Source organism: Myotis lucifugus, unplaced genomic scaffold (assembly GCF_000147115.1).
Source record: "Myotis lucifugus unplaced genomic scaffold, Myoluc2.0 scaffold_18, whole genome shotgun sequence".
Taxonomy (NCBI): Eukaryota; Metazoa; Chordata; class Mammalia; order Chiroptera; family Vespertilionidae; genus Myotis; species Myotis lucifugus.
The window spans coordinates 11,698,818-11,715,321 of NW_005871066.1; the positions used below are offsets into that span (position 1 = coordinate 11,698,818).

Below are 16,504 nucleotides of genomic sequence, written 5' to 3' on the forward strand. Positions count from 1 at the left end.
TATATATATATATATATATATATATATATATATATATATATATATATATATATATTCTTTCTGGCTGCTGAGCTAATTGGTTCAGAGACAATGTTGTATGAAAGGAGTAGAAAAATGGAAGCTTGGTGAGTTGTTACCCTCACTGAGGTAAGTCCCCTCCTTCTTTTCACTACCTTCGAGTGGCAAAGAGGGACCTGAGATACCCTGGGTGCTCAGCACTTTGGTCTTCATTGTATGGATCACTTACAACTCCTTTTTTGTGCTGTTGTGCTGATGGGTTGAGACCCACCAGAGGGAGATGGAGAGAATTTTCCTGTGATCACAAAAGCTTCTCTGCCCCCATCAGGAGCCGTAGCTGTCTGCTGGGACCTGACATTGGAACACCACTGTTGTGGCCAATTTGCCCAACGTCTTAACCAATGGGAGCTTAACCAGCAAAGAGCAGAGTGGCAGGGCTCCAGTTGGTGTCAAAATTGAAGCCATAAAATCACCTCACAATGAAACAAAGAGGGAGCACATCCAAGTTTTGTAAGAATTCTATACAGATATCAACTGTGGCAAGGCCTGCTATTTTAACATGGCAAATATTTTGTTTTTTCCCTTAGAGAGGAATTTTTAATTTCAGGCTTATACCCTATTATTTCAGTGAAGAGTAAGGACAACTAATAGTTGGTTGGCTAGAAGATTCTGGCAGGAACATTTGAGTCATAAAATATCAGCCAAGCATCTTTTTGGATATTCTAAAATAAACTGTGTAGAAAACTAGACATCCTAAGCCAGGACAAAACTAAAAAGCTGTTTCTCAGAGGTCTCCCTGACCCCCTTTTCTGGATACAATCTTATGGGTTGATAGCACCAAATTTTTGGCTGCATTGCAAGGAATCACACTACGCTGTGGCTGATTACCGCTATCATCACTCTCCCTGCCTTGTTCAGGAAACCTTGTTAGGAACATGTTTCCAAGAAAGCAAGAGAGACAAAGTTGTTTGTTTGTTTAGGGGAAGCCATTATTGGAGATACTAGTGCTAGGGTAATGGACTAGGGTCTGAGATAAAGGGGAGGAACTTAGAGAAGCTTTCTAAAAAATGACTGTTCCCATCCCTGGAGTTGTGTGTCTTAATGGGGAGAGGTGGCCTCTAGCCCTGGCTCAGCCACCAGCAGTGTGACTCAAGACCATTCCTTCATTCATTCAGCACTTATAGAGCACACACTTTGTTTGACGCTATGGCCAACACTGGGGACCACATGGTGATGAATAGATAAGGAACATGTTCTCAAACCACACAATGCCTCTGAATACCATTTCTTTATTTTACAATGTGAGGGATGTGTTAGAATGATTTCTCAAGGCCCTCTATCTCTAGTTCTCAATTCTTTATTTTTCTGTAGGAGCACAATGCACCCGGAACAGTTACAGGAAAACTGGTACCCAACATGCATGCCAGACACTGTGCTAATCATTTTTATATAGAATCGCCTAACATAGGTATTATCATACCCATTTTATAGATGAGGAAACTAAGCATAAGAGAGGTTGAGTTTCCTTTTGTGATACGTGAGAAAGAGGCAAAGACCATCTCAAACCCAGCTCTGCTGACTGACTCCAAGCCCAGCATTTTTCCCTCCTCCTCTGTTCTCCAGGTTTTTAATGTTCATTAATCTCCCCTGGACTTCTTCCTGGGAGTACTTATGGAAAATTTATTCAAAAATTCATGGCAGGCTCTAGCCAGTTTGGCTCAGTGGATAGAGCATCGACTCACGGACTGAAGGATCCCAGGTTTCATTCTAGTCAAGGGCACGTACCTTGGTTGCAGGCTCAATCCCTGGCCCTGGTTGGGTGCATTGGGAGGCAACCAATCGATGTGTCTCTTTCACATCAATGTTTCTATCTACCTCCCTCCCTTTCACTTTCTCTAAAGGTCAATGGAAAAATATCCTCAGGTGAGGATTAACAACAATAAAAAACATACCCCCCCCCACAAAAAAAAGAATCCATAGCAGTATAATACAAAATACCTCATTCTTGCCTTAATGGGTCTTCCATTAGTTTTCCCTTCCTCCTTATCTACTAAACTTTTCTTATTCATCCAAAGGGTGATCTTGCCACTTCAGTCAAGCCCAGTGCTACCACTGCTTTGCTTTTGCTTGTACTTTACCTTTGACTTGGAATAATTTTCAGTCTGGTCTATTGCCAAATTCTGTACTCTTTCCCAGACTTTATTTGTTGTTGTTTTGTTTTATTTTTAGAGAGAGGAAGGGAGAGAGAGAGAGAGAAAGAGAAATAGAGAAACATCAATGTGAGAGTAACCCAGGTACGCTCTCTTGACTGGGGATCAAACCCTGATCCACTAACCACTGAGACACTGGCCAGGGCAAGGAGTGGCTTCTTATAGATAAGCAAAGAAAGTGGTTTCTTGAGGTGGAATCTGCTCCTGGAGAAAATCCTGTGAAGGTTGTTGACATGACAACCAAAGATTTAGAATATTGCATAAACCTCGTTGATAAAGCAGTGGCAGGGTTTGAGAAGACTGACTCCAGTTTTGAAAGATATTTTACTGTGGGTAAAATGCTATCAAACAACATTTCATGCTACAAAGAAATCACTAATAAAAGGGAGTCAATCAATGAAGCTAACTTTATTGTCCTGTTTTAAGAAATTGCCAAAGCCACCTCAAACTTCGGTAACTACCACCCTGATCAGTCCCCAGCCATAAATATTGAGGCAAGACCCTCCACCAGCAAAAATTATGACACTTCACTGAATATTCAGATGATGATCAACATTTTTTAGAAATAAAGTTTTTAAAAATTAAGGCATGTAATTTTTTGAGACATAATACTATTGTATACTTAATAGACTACCGTAAAATATAAACATAATTTTTATATGCTGGGAAACCAAAAATTTCTGTGACTTGCTTTATGGTGATATTCACTCTATTGTGGTGCTCTGGAACGGAACCTACAACATTTAATATTTCCCTGCAAGGAGAAATCCACAGTAAGAGGTGATTCAAGCCGAAACTGGTTTGGCTCAGTGGATAGAGCGTCGGCCTGCGGACTGAAAGGTCCCAGGTTCGATTCCGGTCAGGGGCATGTACCTTGGTTGCGGGCACATCCCCAGTGGGGGATGTGCAGGAGGCAGCTGATCGATGTTTCTCTCCCATCGATGTTTCTAACTATCTCTCTCCCTTCCTCTCTGTAAAAAATCAATAAAATATATTTTAAAAAAAAAGAGGTGATTCAAAAACGTCCTAAGGGCTTTCTTATGCTGTCTCTCCCAAACGATGATCTTCTCTTTTTTTCTTCTAATAGTACATGGTTAATGTAGAAAGTTTGAAAAACACAGAAACTATCCACACTTTAGAGGTAATCATTAACATCATGATGCATTTCCTACTATGATGGTTCATTTTACGTGTCACCTTGGCTAGGCTATGTTGCCCAGTTGTTTGGTCAAACACCTGTATAGATATTGCCACAAAAGTATTTTTTTCAGGTATGATAAGCATTTAAGTAAGTAGACTTTGAGTAAAGTCTATAATGTGGGTGGGCCTCATCTAATAAGTTTAAAACCTTACGAACAAAAACTGAGCTTTCCCAAAGAAGAAGCAATTCTAACTTTTGAGACTGAAACAAATCTGCCTGAGTTCCAGGCTGCAGATTTCAGACTCAAGACTTCAACATCCATCAACTCTTCCCTGAATTTCCAGCCTATCATCTGCTCTACAGAGTTTGGACTTGACAGCCCCCACAATCACGAGATGACTTTTTAAAATGAACCTTCCTCCCTCCCTCCCTCCCTCCCTCCCTCCCTCCTTCCTTCCTTTCCCCCCTCTCTCCCTTCCTCCCTCCCTCCCTCCCTCCCTTCCATCTTCTATTTATCTATCTATCTATCTATCTATCTATCTATCTATCTATACAATTGGTCAGTGTTTTCTGAAGAACCCAACTCATACACTAATTGAGCCCATTCTTTTGTTCTTTATTTCCTCTGGATTAGCACTTTTCAAACTATACTGTGCATGTAAAATACCTGGAAATCTTGTTCAAGTGCAGCTTCTGGGGCAGTAGGTGTTGGATTGAGATTCGGTGTTTCTAACAATCTCCTAGTTAATGCCCATGCTGCTGGTCGGTAGCCCACACTTTGAGTAGCATGGATTTATATAACCAACTTTTTCTTTTAAACTATATCACAATCTCAGCTATTCTCCTAAAACATAATCTGTAGTAACTGTAATACATTCCATCATAGGAGTTGACACAGTTTAGGCTAACCCACTTCTAATTATTAGAATTTAAATTTGGTATTATTTTTTCAGTATTATGGAACTTTGCATTGAACATCCTTGTATATAAATCTCCGTGTGTAGCATTATATCCTTAGGACAATTTTGCCGAGGAAATTCCAGGGCCAAATAGATACATTGTTCAGCCTTTAAAAACATATTTCTAGAAAGCTGTTTAGAAAAAAATGATCTAAGTATTTTGGTCCATTCAGGCTGTTATAACAAAATATAGATTGAGTAGCTTATAAACAACAGACATTTATTTCTCACCATTCTGGAGGCTGGAAAGTGCAAGGTCATGGTACTGACAGATTCAGTGTCTGGTGAGGATCCACTCCTTGGTTCCTAGATAGCTGCTTACCTCCCCTTACCTTACATAGTGGGTTACAGCGAGGGATCTCATTGGGCCTCTTTTATAAGGACATTATTTCCATCCACGAGGGTAGAGCCCAAAATTCCCTCCCAAAGCTGTCCTGACGGTGCTGTACTGATTGTTGCTGCTGGTGTTGGTGAATTTGAAGCAGGCATCTCCAAGAATGGGCAGATCCGTGAACATGCCCGTCCGGCCTACACACTGGGTGTGAAACAGCTGATTGTTGGTGTTAACAAAATGGATTCCACTGAGCGACCCTAGAGCCAGGAAAGACACGGGGAAATTGTTAAAGAAGTCAGCACCTACATTAAGAAAATTGGCTACAACCCTGACACAGTAGCATTTGTGCCAATTTCTGGTTGAAATGGTGACAACATGCTTGAGCCAAATGCTAACATGCTTTGGTTCCAGGGATGGAAGTCACCTGTAAAGATGACAATGCCAGTGGAACCCACTCTGCTTGAAGCTCTGGATTGCATCCTGCCACCAACTCGTGCAACTGACAAGCCCCTGCATCTGCCCCTCTATGATGACTACAAAATTGGTGGTATTGGTACTGTCTCTGTGGGCTGAGTGGAGACTGTTGTTCTTAAACCTGGCATGGTGGTCACCTTTGCTCCAGTCAATGTTACAACTGAAGTAAAGTTTGTTGAAATGCACTATGAAGTTTTGAATGAAGCTCTTCCTGGGGACGATGTGGACCTCAATGTCAAGAACATGTCTGACAAAGATGTTCGCTGTGACAATGTGGCTGGTGACAGCAAAAATGGCCCACCAATGGAAGCAGCTGGCTTCACAGCTCAGGTGATTATCCTGAACAACCCAGGCCAGATCAGTTCTGGATATGCACCTGTGCTGGATGGTCACACAGCTCATATTGCTTGCAAATTTGCTGAGTTGAAGGAGAAGATTTATTGTTGTTCTGGGAAAAAAGATGAAAGATGGCCTTAAGTTGTTGAAATCTGGTGATGCTGCCATCATTGATATGATTCCTGGCAATTCCATGTGTGTTGAGAGCTTCTCTGATACCCTCCTCTGAGCTGTTTTGCTGTTTGTGACATGAGACAGAGAGTTGCCTTGGTGTCATCAAAGGAATGGATAAGAAGGCAGCTGGAGCTGGCAAAGTCACCAAGTCTGACAGAAAGCTCAGGCTAAATGAAAATTATCCCCAATGCCTGCCACCCTAATTTTAGTCAGTGGTGGAAGAATGGTCTCAGGACCCTTTATCTCAATTGACTATTTAAGTTTAATAATAAAAGAGTGGTTAATGATTACAATGCATCCTAAAACCTTCAGGAAGAAAGGAGAATGTTTTGTGAACCATTTGTGTGTGTGTGTGTGTGTGTGTGTGTGTGTGTGTGGCAGTTTTTAAGTTACGTTTTAAAAATCAGTACTTTTTAATGGAAACAACCAAAAATCTGTCACAAAACTTTGAGAACCATTAAAACAAAGTTTAATGGGAGAAAATAAAAATGAATAATGACCTAAATAGAAGAGCTAAAATTATAAAACTTAGAACAAAACACTGGAGGTAAATATTCATGACCTTGGATTTGGCAATGGCTTCTTAGCTAGAACACCAAAAGCACAAGCAACAACAAAAATAGATAAATTGAACTTTATCAAAATTAACAACTTGTATGTCAAAGGTTAGTACTTAAAAAGCAAACAATGGGAAAATATTTGTAAGTTATATAACTAAGTGTCCAGTATCCAGAATATATACAGAACTCTTACAACTCAACAACAAAAAGACAAATAATCCAATTTCAAATGGGCAAATGATTTGAATTAGACATTCCCCCAAAGAAGATATACAAATTACAAAAAGATGCTCAATATCATCAGTAATTAGGGGGCTGAATATAAAAATCACAATGAGGTACTATTTCAAACCCACCAGGAAATTAAAAAGAAAAAGGAAAATAAGTGTTGGCAAAGATGTAGAGAAATTGGAACCCCCATAGATTGCTACTGGGAATGTAAAATGGTGCAGGCACTGTGGGAAACATCTTGGTGGTTCTTTAAGAAGTTAAACAGAATTATCATGGAACCCAGTAATTCCACTCCTATAGATATAACCAAAAGAATTCAAAACTGGTACTCAAACAAATAGATGTACATGCATATTCATTGTGGCACCATTGTTAAAATATCCAAAAAATGGAAACAACCTAAATATCCATCAACAGACAAATGGATAAACAAAATGTGGTATATTCATACAATCTATATATATAAGAGCCTAAGCGACTGTTCAACCATTTGACCGGTAGCTATGCCGTGCACTGACCACCAGGGGGCAGACGCTCAATGCACAGGCATGGAAACATGGAACAGACTGATGATTCTCAGAGGGAAGCGGGGAGAGAGGAGGGTGGGAAGAGGAGGGTGGGGAGAGGAGGGTGTGAATTCACGCACCAGTGGGGTTCCCTCGGCCTGGCCTGTGGGGATCGGGTTGAAACCAGCAGTCCAACATCCCCCGAGGGGTCCCGGATTGTGAGAGGGTGCAGGCCAGGCCAAGGGACCCCACTGGTGCACGAATCCATGCACTGGGCCTCTAGTGTTATATAAGCTCACTTATAGAAAAAATTTAGAATAGGTAAATTCATAGAGACAGAACACAAGTTAGTGATTACCAGGGTCTGGGAGAAGGCAAGCATGGGAAGCAACTGCTTAATATGTACAGGATTTCCTTTTAGAACAGTGATTTTCAACCAATGAGTTGTAAGAATTTCTAAAACATGCAGTACCTGACTAGTTAGGGGCACTGATCTCTTTTCCCTTAGATTGTCAAATAAAAAAATGACAATAGCCAATACAATAGCAGTCCAGTGTGAATGAATCAAAATTATATCTATTTTTTTCATCAGATCAGCAAAAATATATTTTTTAGGTGTGCTGCAGAATTTTAGTAATTAATTTATGTATGCCATGAGATGAAAAAGGTTGAAAATATCTTGCTTTAGGGCGATAATATGATCTGGAACTAGTTAGGGGTTGTGGTTGCACAAAATGATTAATGGTTAAATGACTTATTTAAGTGATTAATTTTACGTTATGTGAATTTTACCTCAAATAATGAATATGTTAGCTAGACTTGTGATGATCATTTCACAACATATACATGTAAAATGTTAAATAATAAAGAGAAAATTCAAATCTAGATTCTTTACCTGTATGCCTGGTTACCATTTTATGGTTACCATTAAAAATTTTTTTTTAAATTGATTTTTAGAGAGAGAGAGGAAGGGAGAGGGAGAGGGAGAGGGAGAGAGAGAGAGAGAGATTAATGTGAGAGCAAAACATTAATCTGCTGCTCCAATATGCCCCCACCAGAGATTGAGTGCCCAACCCAGGCTGGGAATTGAACTGGCAACCATTTGCAGGGGGCGACGCCTAACCAACTGAGCCACATCAGCTAGCGTTGGTTTCCATTTTAAAACAATAGCAAAATCATGACATACCTTTGTTTATTACTACCAAAGGGTTTTATTAGATTTCATTCTAATGGGTTCTCCCATTATTTCCACCTACTCTGTAAAATTCAGATTTCAGTCCAAGGCTTCAGGAACATTGCAAACAGCTGCACTGGACTCATGCATCTGATCATCAATGACGTGCCAACTCTAACAGACAACTGTTTAAAAGTAAGTAGTTGGAAAGTACATTTTCTTCTCAGTCCCATTAGATGGGCACATTTTTTAGTGACTTGAATTACTAAAAATATGAATGGGCTTTTCATATTCGTTTTTTTTTAATAGTAAGAAAATCATTTAAAATTTGCGCACATACACATTTGAACATTTGAATCCTTAAATATCCTAAGAAACTTTGTTTCACAGTTAGGATATTTTTGTTTCAGTGATATAGCCTAAGCATAAATTTTAAGTTTAGCTCTATATGTGAAGATTCTAAATGCAGTGATTTTTTTCAGCATTCTATTTTTTCATATTTTCCCATACTTTCATAACATGGTTTAATTCTGATTCCTCTGCATTATTCTTATGTATTTTTACTAAAATATACTGAAAAAAGCCCTGTTTTCTTTGAAAAAATGAAAATTTAATGGCTAATGTGTTTCTGGAAATATTTAGGAAAAACATGACCTCATTACTTCATTAAACTTGTGCTGTGGCTAATTTAATAATCTCTTTTCTTCTAAAGGCTTTAGTTGAGCATTGTCTTCGTATTACATCGGTGGTTTTCATTGGTTCGCCACATATCTCCGATCTTGCTTTCAAAGTCCTCTCTAAATGTAACCTCAGAAAGATCCGATTTGAAGGTCTGTAATATTAAAAATGTGGTTCAGCACTAACTTTTACTCTTGTGGCAATTTAAATACAGTACTTATCTTTTCTTCTGTGTTTTTTTTTAAAAACAGGAAATAAAAGAATTACTGATTCATGCTTCAAACATATAGACAAGCATTATCCAAACATCAGTCACATTTACATGGCGAACTGCAAGGGAATAACGGATAGTAGCCTCAAGTCACTCTCACCTTTGAAGCAACTTAGTGTGTTGAATTTGGCAAATTGTATAAGGTAATGAGTCACTTAGTCATATATTCAAGAAACACTGAAACTCTGGATTGTGCCAGGCTTCCTTAAAGAGCTCATTGGTCGTAAACATGAAAGTCAGGAGTCCAAGTAGAGGCTGTGGTAACACAAAGGAGGGGTACCCAATCCAGACTGGTTATATGGGGGTGCAGGGAGATTCTCAGGGAAAGCTCAGGACATGTGGAATCACAGGCCCTTCTAAAATTAAATGAATTCATAGAAAGACTTATGGACTATCTTTCCTAGTGAGTGTTCCCACAGCTGGTTCAGTTAACAGGTTTTTCCCAAATGGACTTTCAAACTTGGTTATGAGGAACCAATCTTGGGTACTGGTTAGATTTCTCCTGTGTGAATTTGCTGACAGATGGATAGATGGTGAGTTCTTACTAAAGCCCTGTTTTCAGCGAGGCTACTATCGGGCTTCTATCCTGGTATTCTCAGGTGGGCAAGGATGAAATTCTTGCTGAAACCTCTTCACCAATGAATATCTCAGCTTCTTGCCTATGTAAGTTTGTTGTAATATTATTGGGCCAGAGGATAACAAAATAGCATTTGATCCTATGATGTTGGCTAATATTTGGGAAAATATAAGACGAGTCTGAGTAATAAGCTAAGCTACACAACATCTTAAGCCAGGTTGTCTATTAAGATGAAGAAGCACATGTGTCTGGGGGGTGGGGGGAGGTAACATAGAATTTGAAATGAGGATTAGGAAATGAGGTCCCCTATCAATGGGCAGCAAGGAACTTAGGCCTTCTGCCAATAGCCATGTGAGTGAGCTTGGAAGCAGACCCTCCAGTCTCAGTCAAGCCTTCATATGACTGAAGCCCCAGCTGGTATTTTGACTGCAAGCTCATGAGCAAGCTGGCATCATGATACCAGCACAATGTGTATGTGTGCATATGTGAATGTGTACATACGTGCATGTGTGTGTGCATAAGAGCTAATCTTATCTGTATTAATATGCGAAATAAAATTGATCTTTATTCTTCTATTTCACTCAGGCTTCTGCAGGTTAACTACTTTTAAAATAAATGGAGGTTTTCTGCTTCAGGCAGTATAGCTGGTAAAACCCTTTAAAGGACTCAGGCTTCTGGAAGTAGTTAGCTCAACGATTCTTCTCTATAGGAAAGCATCTTCTATTTAGGATTTCAGGGTTACCATAGATTAAGATCAAATAAATCGGTGTTCACAATTATAGACCATCAAATGTACAAAAATAGGAGTTACCATGAAAAGGAGTCACCAGAAATGGCAAAATATATTTGATCTTCAAGTAATTCATATATTAGAATGATCAGATTTGGAATATTAAGTAACTATGTATGATACATTTGAAAAAATAAATAATGGAATCAGAAATATGAGCAGGCAACAAAATGAAAAAATAACTAGATTTATTTGAAAAGAAAAATAACTTTTAGAAATAAAAATATAATATCGTTATTGAAATAAAGAAACTCAATGGATTGCTAATCAGCAGATTAGAACTCACTGAAAAGAGAAGAACAGAGCTGGAAGATAACTACTTCCATGACATCAGAGTAAAAAACAACAAAAAAAAAGAAATTTATAAGACTATAATATAGGGTGAAAAGAGAGAGTCTCAGGTTCGATTTTTAAAATCCATCTATGAAAGATACACCTAAAAAAATAAGCGGGTGAGTCGAAGAATAAACATTTTCTTAACCACACACCAATCCTTTAAAAATGGACTGTGCATGAAGTTTTAAAGCAAGTTCCCACAACTATTAAATTATTGGTATCAACAAACCTGTATTAATTTTATTTAAGTTTGCTAATACATCTTTGCAATTTCTTTTTTAGTTATTTTATTTTAAATATGTTTCTTATAGACTACTTATGGTTAGATTTTATTAAACAAATTTGAAAATTTCTGTCTTAAAAGGGAATATTTTCAACGTTTTAATACGTATCATTATTATAAAATTAAAGGCCCAGTGCATAATTAAATTGTGTGCGGTTAGGATCCCTAGGCCTAGCTGCAATCAGGGCCATGTCCGCTGCCCAGAGTTGCTCCTCCACCTCCGTGGCCCCTGCTCCGTGAACCTCCACACTCACAGCCCCTGCCCTGCGAGGCTCCTTGGCCTCAGCCGCCCAAGCCCCGAGAAGCTCCATACTCACAGCCCCTGCCCTGCTCCTCTGCCTCGCATCCACTGCCCCTGCCCCGTGATGCTCCTCTGCCTCAGCCACCCCGGGAAGCTCCATGCTCACAGCCCCCTGCCCCGAGAGGCTCCTCACCCTCTGTGGCCCTGCTTCGCCACGCTGTGAGAGCCGGACCGGTCCTTTGGTATTTTGGGCCCACAGCTCTCTCCTCCTGCCACCGCACTGCGGGAGGCCGGGGGCACACAGCTCCCACTCCCTCAGCTCCCTAGCCTGCTGTTTGGTCGTCCATCTGGTCGTGACGGCACCTGGATTTTTATATATATTAGGATTGATATATTTGATCTTCTTTTGCTTCTAAGCATTCTACTATTTATACTTTTTTATCTTGTTTTTTTTTCTTTTTAATGTATAGGCTATGTTTTGTTATTTTGTTTTAATTTAAAAATTTTTATTTTTCAATTACAGCTTACATTCAATATTCTTTTGTATTAGTTTCAGGTGTATAGCATAGTGGTTAGACAATAATATACTTTATAAAGTGTTCCCCTTGATATTTCCAGTACTCAACTGGTACCATACATAGTTATTACAATACTAGAGGCCCGGTGCACGAATTTGTGCACCAATAGGGTCCCTCGGCCTGGCCTGCAGGATTGGGCCAAAACTGGCTCTCCAACATCCCCTGAGAGGTCCTGGATTGCAAGACCTGGATTGGAGGCGCAGGCCAGGCTGAGGGACCCCACTGTTGCACAATCAGGGCTGGGGAGGGACCGCGGGAGGGCTCCAGGGCATGTCCAGCCCATCTCGCTCAGTCCTGATTGGCCGGACCCCAGCAGCAAGCTAACCTACCAGTTGGAGCATCTGCCCCTTGATGGTCAGTGCACATCATAGTGAACGGTTTAGTGGCCTTAGCACATCATTAGCATATTACGCTTTGATTGGTTGAACAGATGACCAGACGATCAGACACTTAGCATATTAGGCTTTTATTATATAGGATTATTCCTATATTCCCTATGCTATATTTTACATCCCTGTGACTGTTTTGTAACTACCAATTTGTATTTCTTACATACTTTGCTATTTAAAAAGCTTTTATATATCTAGATTTTCTCTGCTTCAAAAGGAAAGGATCCATAGGTCATTTATTAGGATTCGAGTCCAACTAAATTGACCTTGTATTTAGTGGAAATTCCTCCAAGATTCTAGCAGTCGTGTGACTGTTAGTCTCCTATTTTTTGGTCTTTTTCTTTTGAGGCTATTGCATCAGGGATTGCTTAGCTTGATCACATTTTAATCCAAGAGAAAGACACCTTAAGGACCATCTGTTTTCTTACTAATTATAATTATTATGACACTTAAGTGAAGAGGAATAGAATTTTTATTAAAACTTCTCCTATTACTATCATTTATACTTTTTAAACAAATTAAACTAAAAGCTTTATAATCAAATTTGGTTTTAAAATGTTGACAAAATACCAGTAGAAAGATATTATCTTGCTATTTTAGAATTTATGGGTGTAGTAACTACTATTTAAATAGTATTCCATATACTGACATATCAAATCACATGTAAAGCTGTTTTTACTCTTTCCTACAGAATTGGTGATACGGGACTAAAGCAATTTCTTGATGGTCCTTCAAGCACAAAGCTAAGAGAGCTGAATTTAAGTAACTGTATCCAAGTGGGTGATGCCTCTATTCTGAGACTAGCAGAGCGGTATGATAAAACAACATTTTACATCATATCATAAGTAATTGCATATTTACTAATAAGGAGAGATTAGAGATAGAACTTCAAAGCCATTTGAAAAACATCAGGACCAGCCATAAAACTGGTCCAATATTCCATGAAATAAAATAAAAGACATTGGAGTCATAGATTAAACTAATCTTTTAATTGTATCTAAGATGTTTCTTATGAATTTCACCTTAGAGAAACTTTGAAATGGATCATTCATGAAGTTATGAGTATCTAGGCATGAGTGACTTCGCTGTACTTTTCAAGGATATCATTTCCATGTAAACCTTTACTCAGTTATTTCCTAAGGGATGTTCTAGCTGGTGGATTTATTCTTCATTCTCCTTACTTGGCGGAGGTCATGTGTATACTAAGGGTCAAGACCAATTGCTGTTGCAAACTCGTAAGGGATAAGTAAGAAATTTAACCTTGCACTTGTAGTGATCATTCATTGTGTTACTTACATGATATGTATGTGATATATTTTTTCTTATTAGAAATTGCAATATGAAATGAAATCACAGAAAGAATCCTATATAATAAAAGGCTAATATAAAAATTGTCCCCTACACCGGGAGTTTGGGAATTCAACCAAGAGGTTGACCAGGGGGTGGGGCCGGCTGGCCAACTGCCTGCAGCCCCTCCCTCTGGCCAGTCCCTCCCCCACTTGCCCCACCCCCCGATTTGGGGTGGGGCTGACTGGCCAACCATGGGAAGGGAGGCCTTGGCCAGCAAGCACCAGCCACTAAGCCGCTATGGGCCCTGCCCATGCACGAATTTCATGCACTAGGCCTCTAGTGCCTTATATAATAACCCATCTTCTTTTCATCAACCCTTGTAATGCCAAATTATTTTCCACCTTTAAGCTTACTTTTATGTTGAGAAAAGTAAAATCCTTGCTTCAGTATTATTTGCTTTCCCAGATAGTTTTTATGTGAAGAAATTGTTACTGACAGTAGTTAAAAGCTAAAATTATTTTTTATGATTCTTTCAGCTGCCCTAACTTAAACTATTTGAGTTTACGAAATTGTGAACAACTGACTGACTCAGGAGTTGAATATATCATAAACATCTACTCCTTGATATCACTAGATCTCTCTGGAACAAATATCACTAATAAGGTAAAAAAAATATTCAAAACAGTTCAATAATGTTTGTTTTCTGTAATATAATCATTTTCCATTTTGTAAACAATAAAAAGAACAACAATTACTTTTAGTTCTTAAAATATTAGATTATAAAAGGCAAGTTTAGGAATACTGTTTCTGGAATAGTGATAGATGAGTTACTTGTAAATCCTGGTCTTGTTTCTCTGTTTAAAAAATGCAAAATACAATATTGAGAGGAGAGTCCTGACAGATTGGAGTGCTAGATGATAGATCTGAAATTTGCTTCATAATAAAAGTTGGTCAATGTAGAAATAATATATTTTAGATGGCTTAAGTAGATTTTTCTTGTGGATTGCATATTCTGCAAGACTACCTGAGTGCCTTGAGATCTCGGGCTAATTCAAAACTGAAGTCTAGAAATGGCCTCACCAAATGTACAAAATAATACATTTACAGAACCTCATTTCCTGCAAGCTGCTGGTGCTACCCATTAGAGTTGAAACTCAGGTCACATGCATCCTGTCACTTCAGCACTGCCTCATTTACTAATCAAATGGATGATAAACCAGGAGAGATTTGCCATGCTGCTGAAAGACTTAAATGGGCTGTAGTTAGATTAGTAATGTACTGGCTTCTCTTGAAGTGCATTAGGAGGGACATAGGAAGACAACAAAGGGGAGGCTCTCTCCTCCACCTGCTTCCTAAATCCCTATTAATCCCTTAAACTCAAGAGCCCTACATCACAAACAAGTACAGAAACTTCTCCATGTGCATCTCCAGCCCCAGTGCATCCCTCAACATGACCTGTTTCTGTTTCTCACTGTATTACTGGCATCTGGGTTATGTGACTACCCTTCCCCATCATTCAGTGGGCTCTTTTAGATGAAGGGCTATGTCTGTTTATTGGCTTTTCTTTCTATGTGTAATAGAGAATTTCAGTTCACCCTTTATTCTGCTAGATCAGTGGTTCTCAACCTTCTGGCCCTTTAAATACAGTTCCTCTTGTTGTGACCCAACCATAAAATTATTTTCTTTGCTACTTCATAACTGTAACGTTGCTACTGTTATGAATCATAATGTAAATATCTGATATGCAGGATGGTCTTAGGCGACCCCTTGTGAAAGGGTCGTTCGACTGCCAAAGGGGTCGCGACCCATAGGTTCTCCTATCCCTTCCTTGGAGTATCATTAAGTGGTATGAGAGTGGGGGTGGGGAGCAGTTGTGCATAGCTAATTCATTATGGTGGAGTCAAGTCTTACCTTCTCAAAGTTGTCTTCTGCTGGAATTCACTGAGATCTCTGAGGGCCCATTTGGTCTTTGGTTTCCTGTCTAGGTAGATTCTTATGTGTCTTCCCTGTCCCAGCATCAAGGCCCCTTCAATTCTTCAGGCACCTTTGTCATATGTGCCTTGCTCTGTCCTCTTCTGGGTCATGCTAGGCCACGGGGACTCTGTGAAGCTGTCTTAGGTCCATAGTCCTAGACATCTCCTGAAGACATTTTCCTGCTCTCAGGGTATATTTGCTCTCAGACCCATTCCTCACCCATCTCTCACTCTGCTACAGAGTGGCTGATTCATGTTAACTGGATTCTAGTTGGGTTTGGTGCTTGTGAGGCACCTGTGAAGGATCACAAAAAGGAAGAGGCGAGGATTTTCTTCCACCTTTCTTTGAATCATCATTAGCAGCTGCATTTCATTTATGATCAACTGTCTAGTCAGGCCTCCTGTGGTTCCACTTTCCTAGGTAAACTTTGACCCTGAGCTCCAATAACACCACCTTTTCCCATTGTTCTTCCAACATAGTAGTGGCTTCCTGCTGCAGCTAATCTTTAGACTGTGTCATTATCCCTTCGGCTTTTCAGGTTCTCTACCACCTATGTAGCCAATTCCCTGTCACAGTTACATTTCCTCCATTTGAAATAGAGTTATTTCTGTTTTCCTCATTAGATCTTGGCTGATATATGGTAAGCACATGAAAACTCAGATGCCTTGTTGCTTTTCACAGCCCTACCAGGAAAGGTGACATTGGTTCTCATTTATTTAGGACCCCAATTCTAGCAGAAGATTCCTACTTTCTGTCCAGCTGAATAGACCTCCTCTATTTCTATGGGGGATCTTCCAGCATCTTTCTTCTGCTTCCCTGTGATTCTCCCTTCCCCTCTCTTTACCCCTCTCTTTACCTTTCCTCTCTTCCTCTTCTCCTCCCTCCTCTTCTCCTTCCCCCTCTGCTCTTTTCCTTTCCTCTCTTCTTTGTTCCTCTTCTATTCCCTTGGCATTGATTCCATATCTATTCTGGGGGTGGAA

The 16,504-nt window shown here is 39.5% G+C and overlaps 1 protein-coding gene across 1 annotated transcript in view; it reads left to right on the forward strand.

Annotated features, from left to right (window-relative positions):
- The window catches only part of FBXL13 (F-box and leucine rich repeat protein 13), a 144,771-nt gene that overhangs the window by 86,790 nt on the left and 41,477 nt on the right, over window positions 1-16,504 (forward strand). Inside the window, exons 12-16 of the mRNA XM_006085451.3 lie at window positions 8,214-8,312; window positions 8,830-8,947; window positions 9,047-9,209; window positions 12,952-13,071; window positions 14,087-14,213. Of these exons, the coding sequence (XP_006085513.3) occupies window positions 8,214-8,312; window positions 8,830-8,947; window positions 9,047-9,209; window positions 12,952-13,071; window positions 14,087-14,213 (627 nt within the window). The remainder of the gene's footprint in view (window positions 1-8,213; window positions 8,313-8,829; window positions 8,948-9,046; window positions 9,210-12,951; window positions 13,072-14,086; window positions 14,214-16,504) is intronic.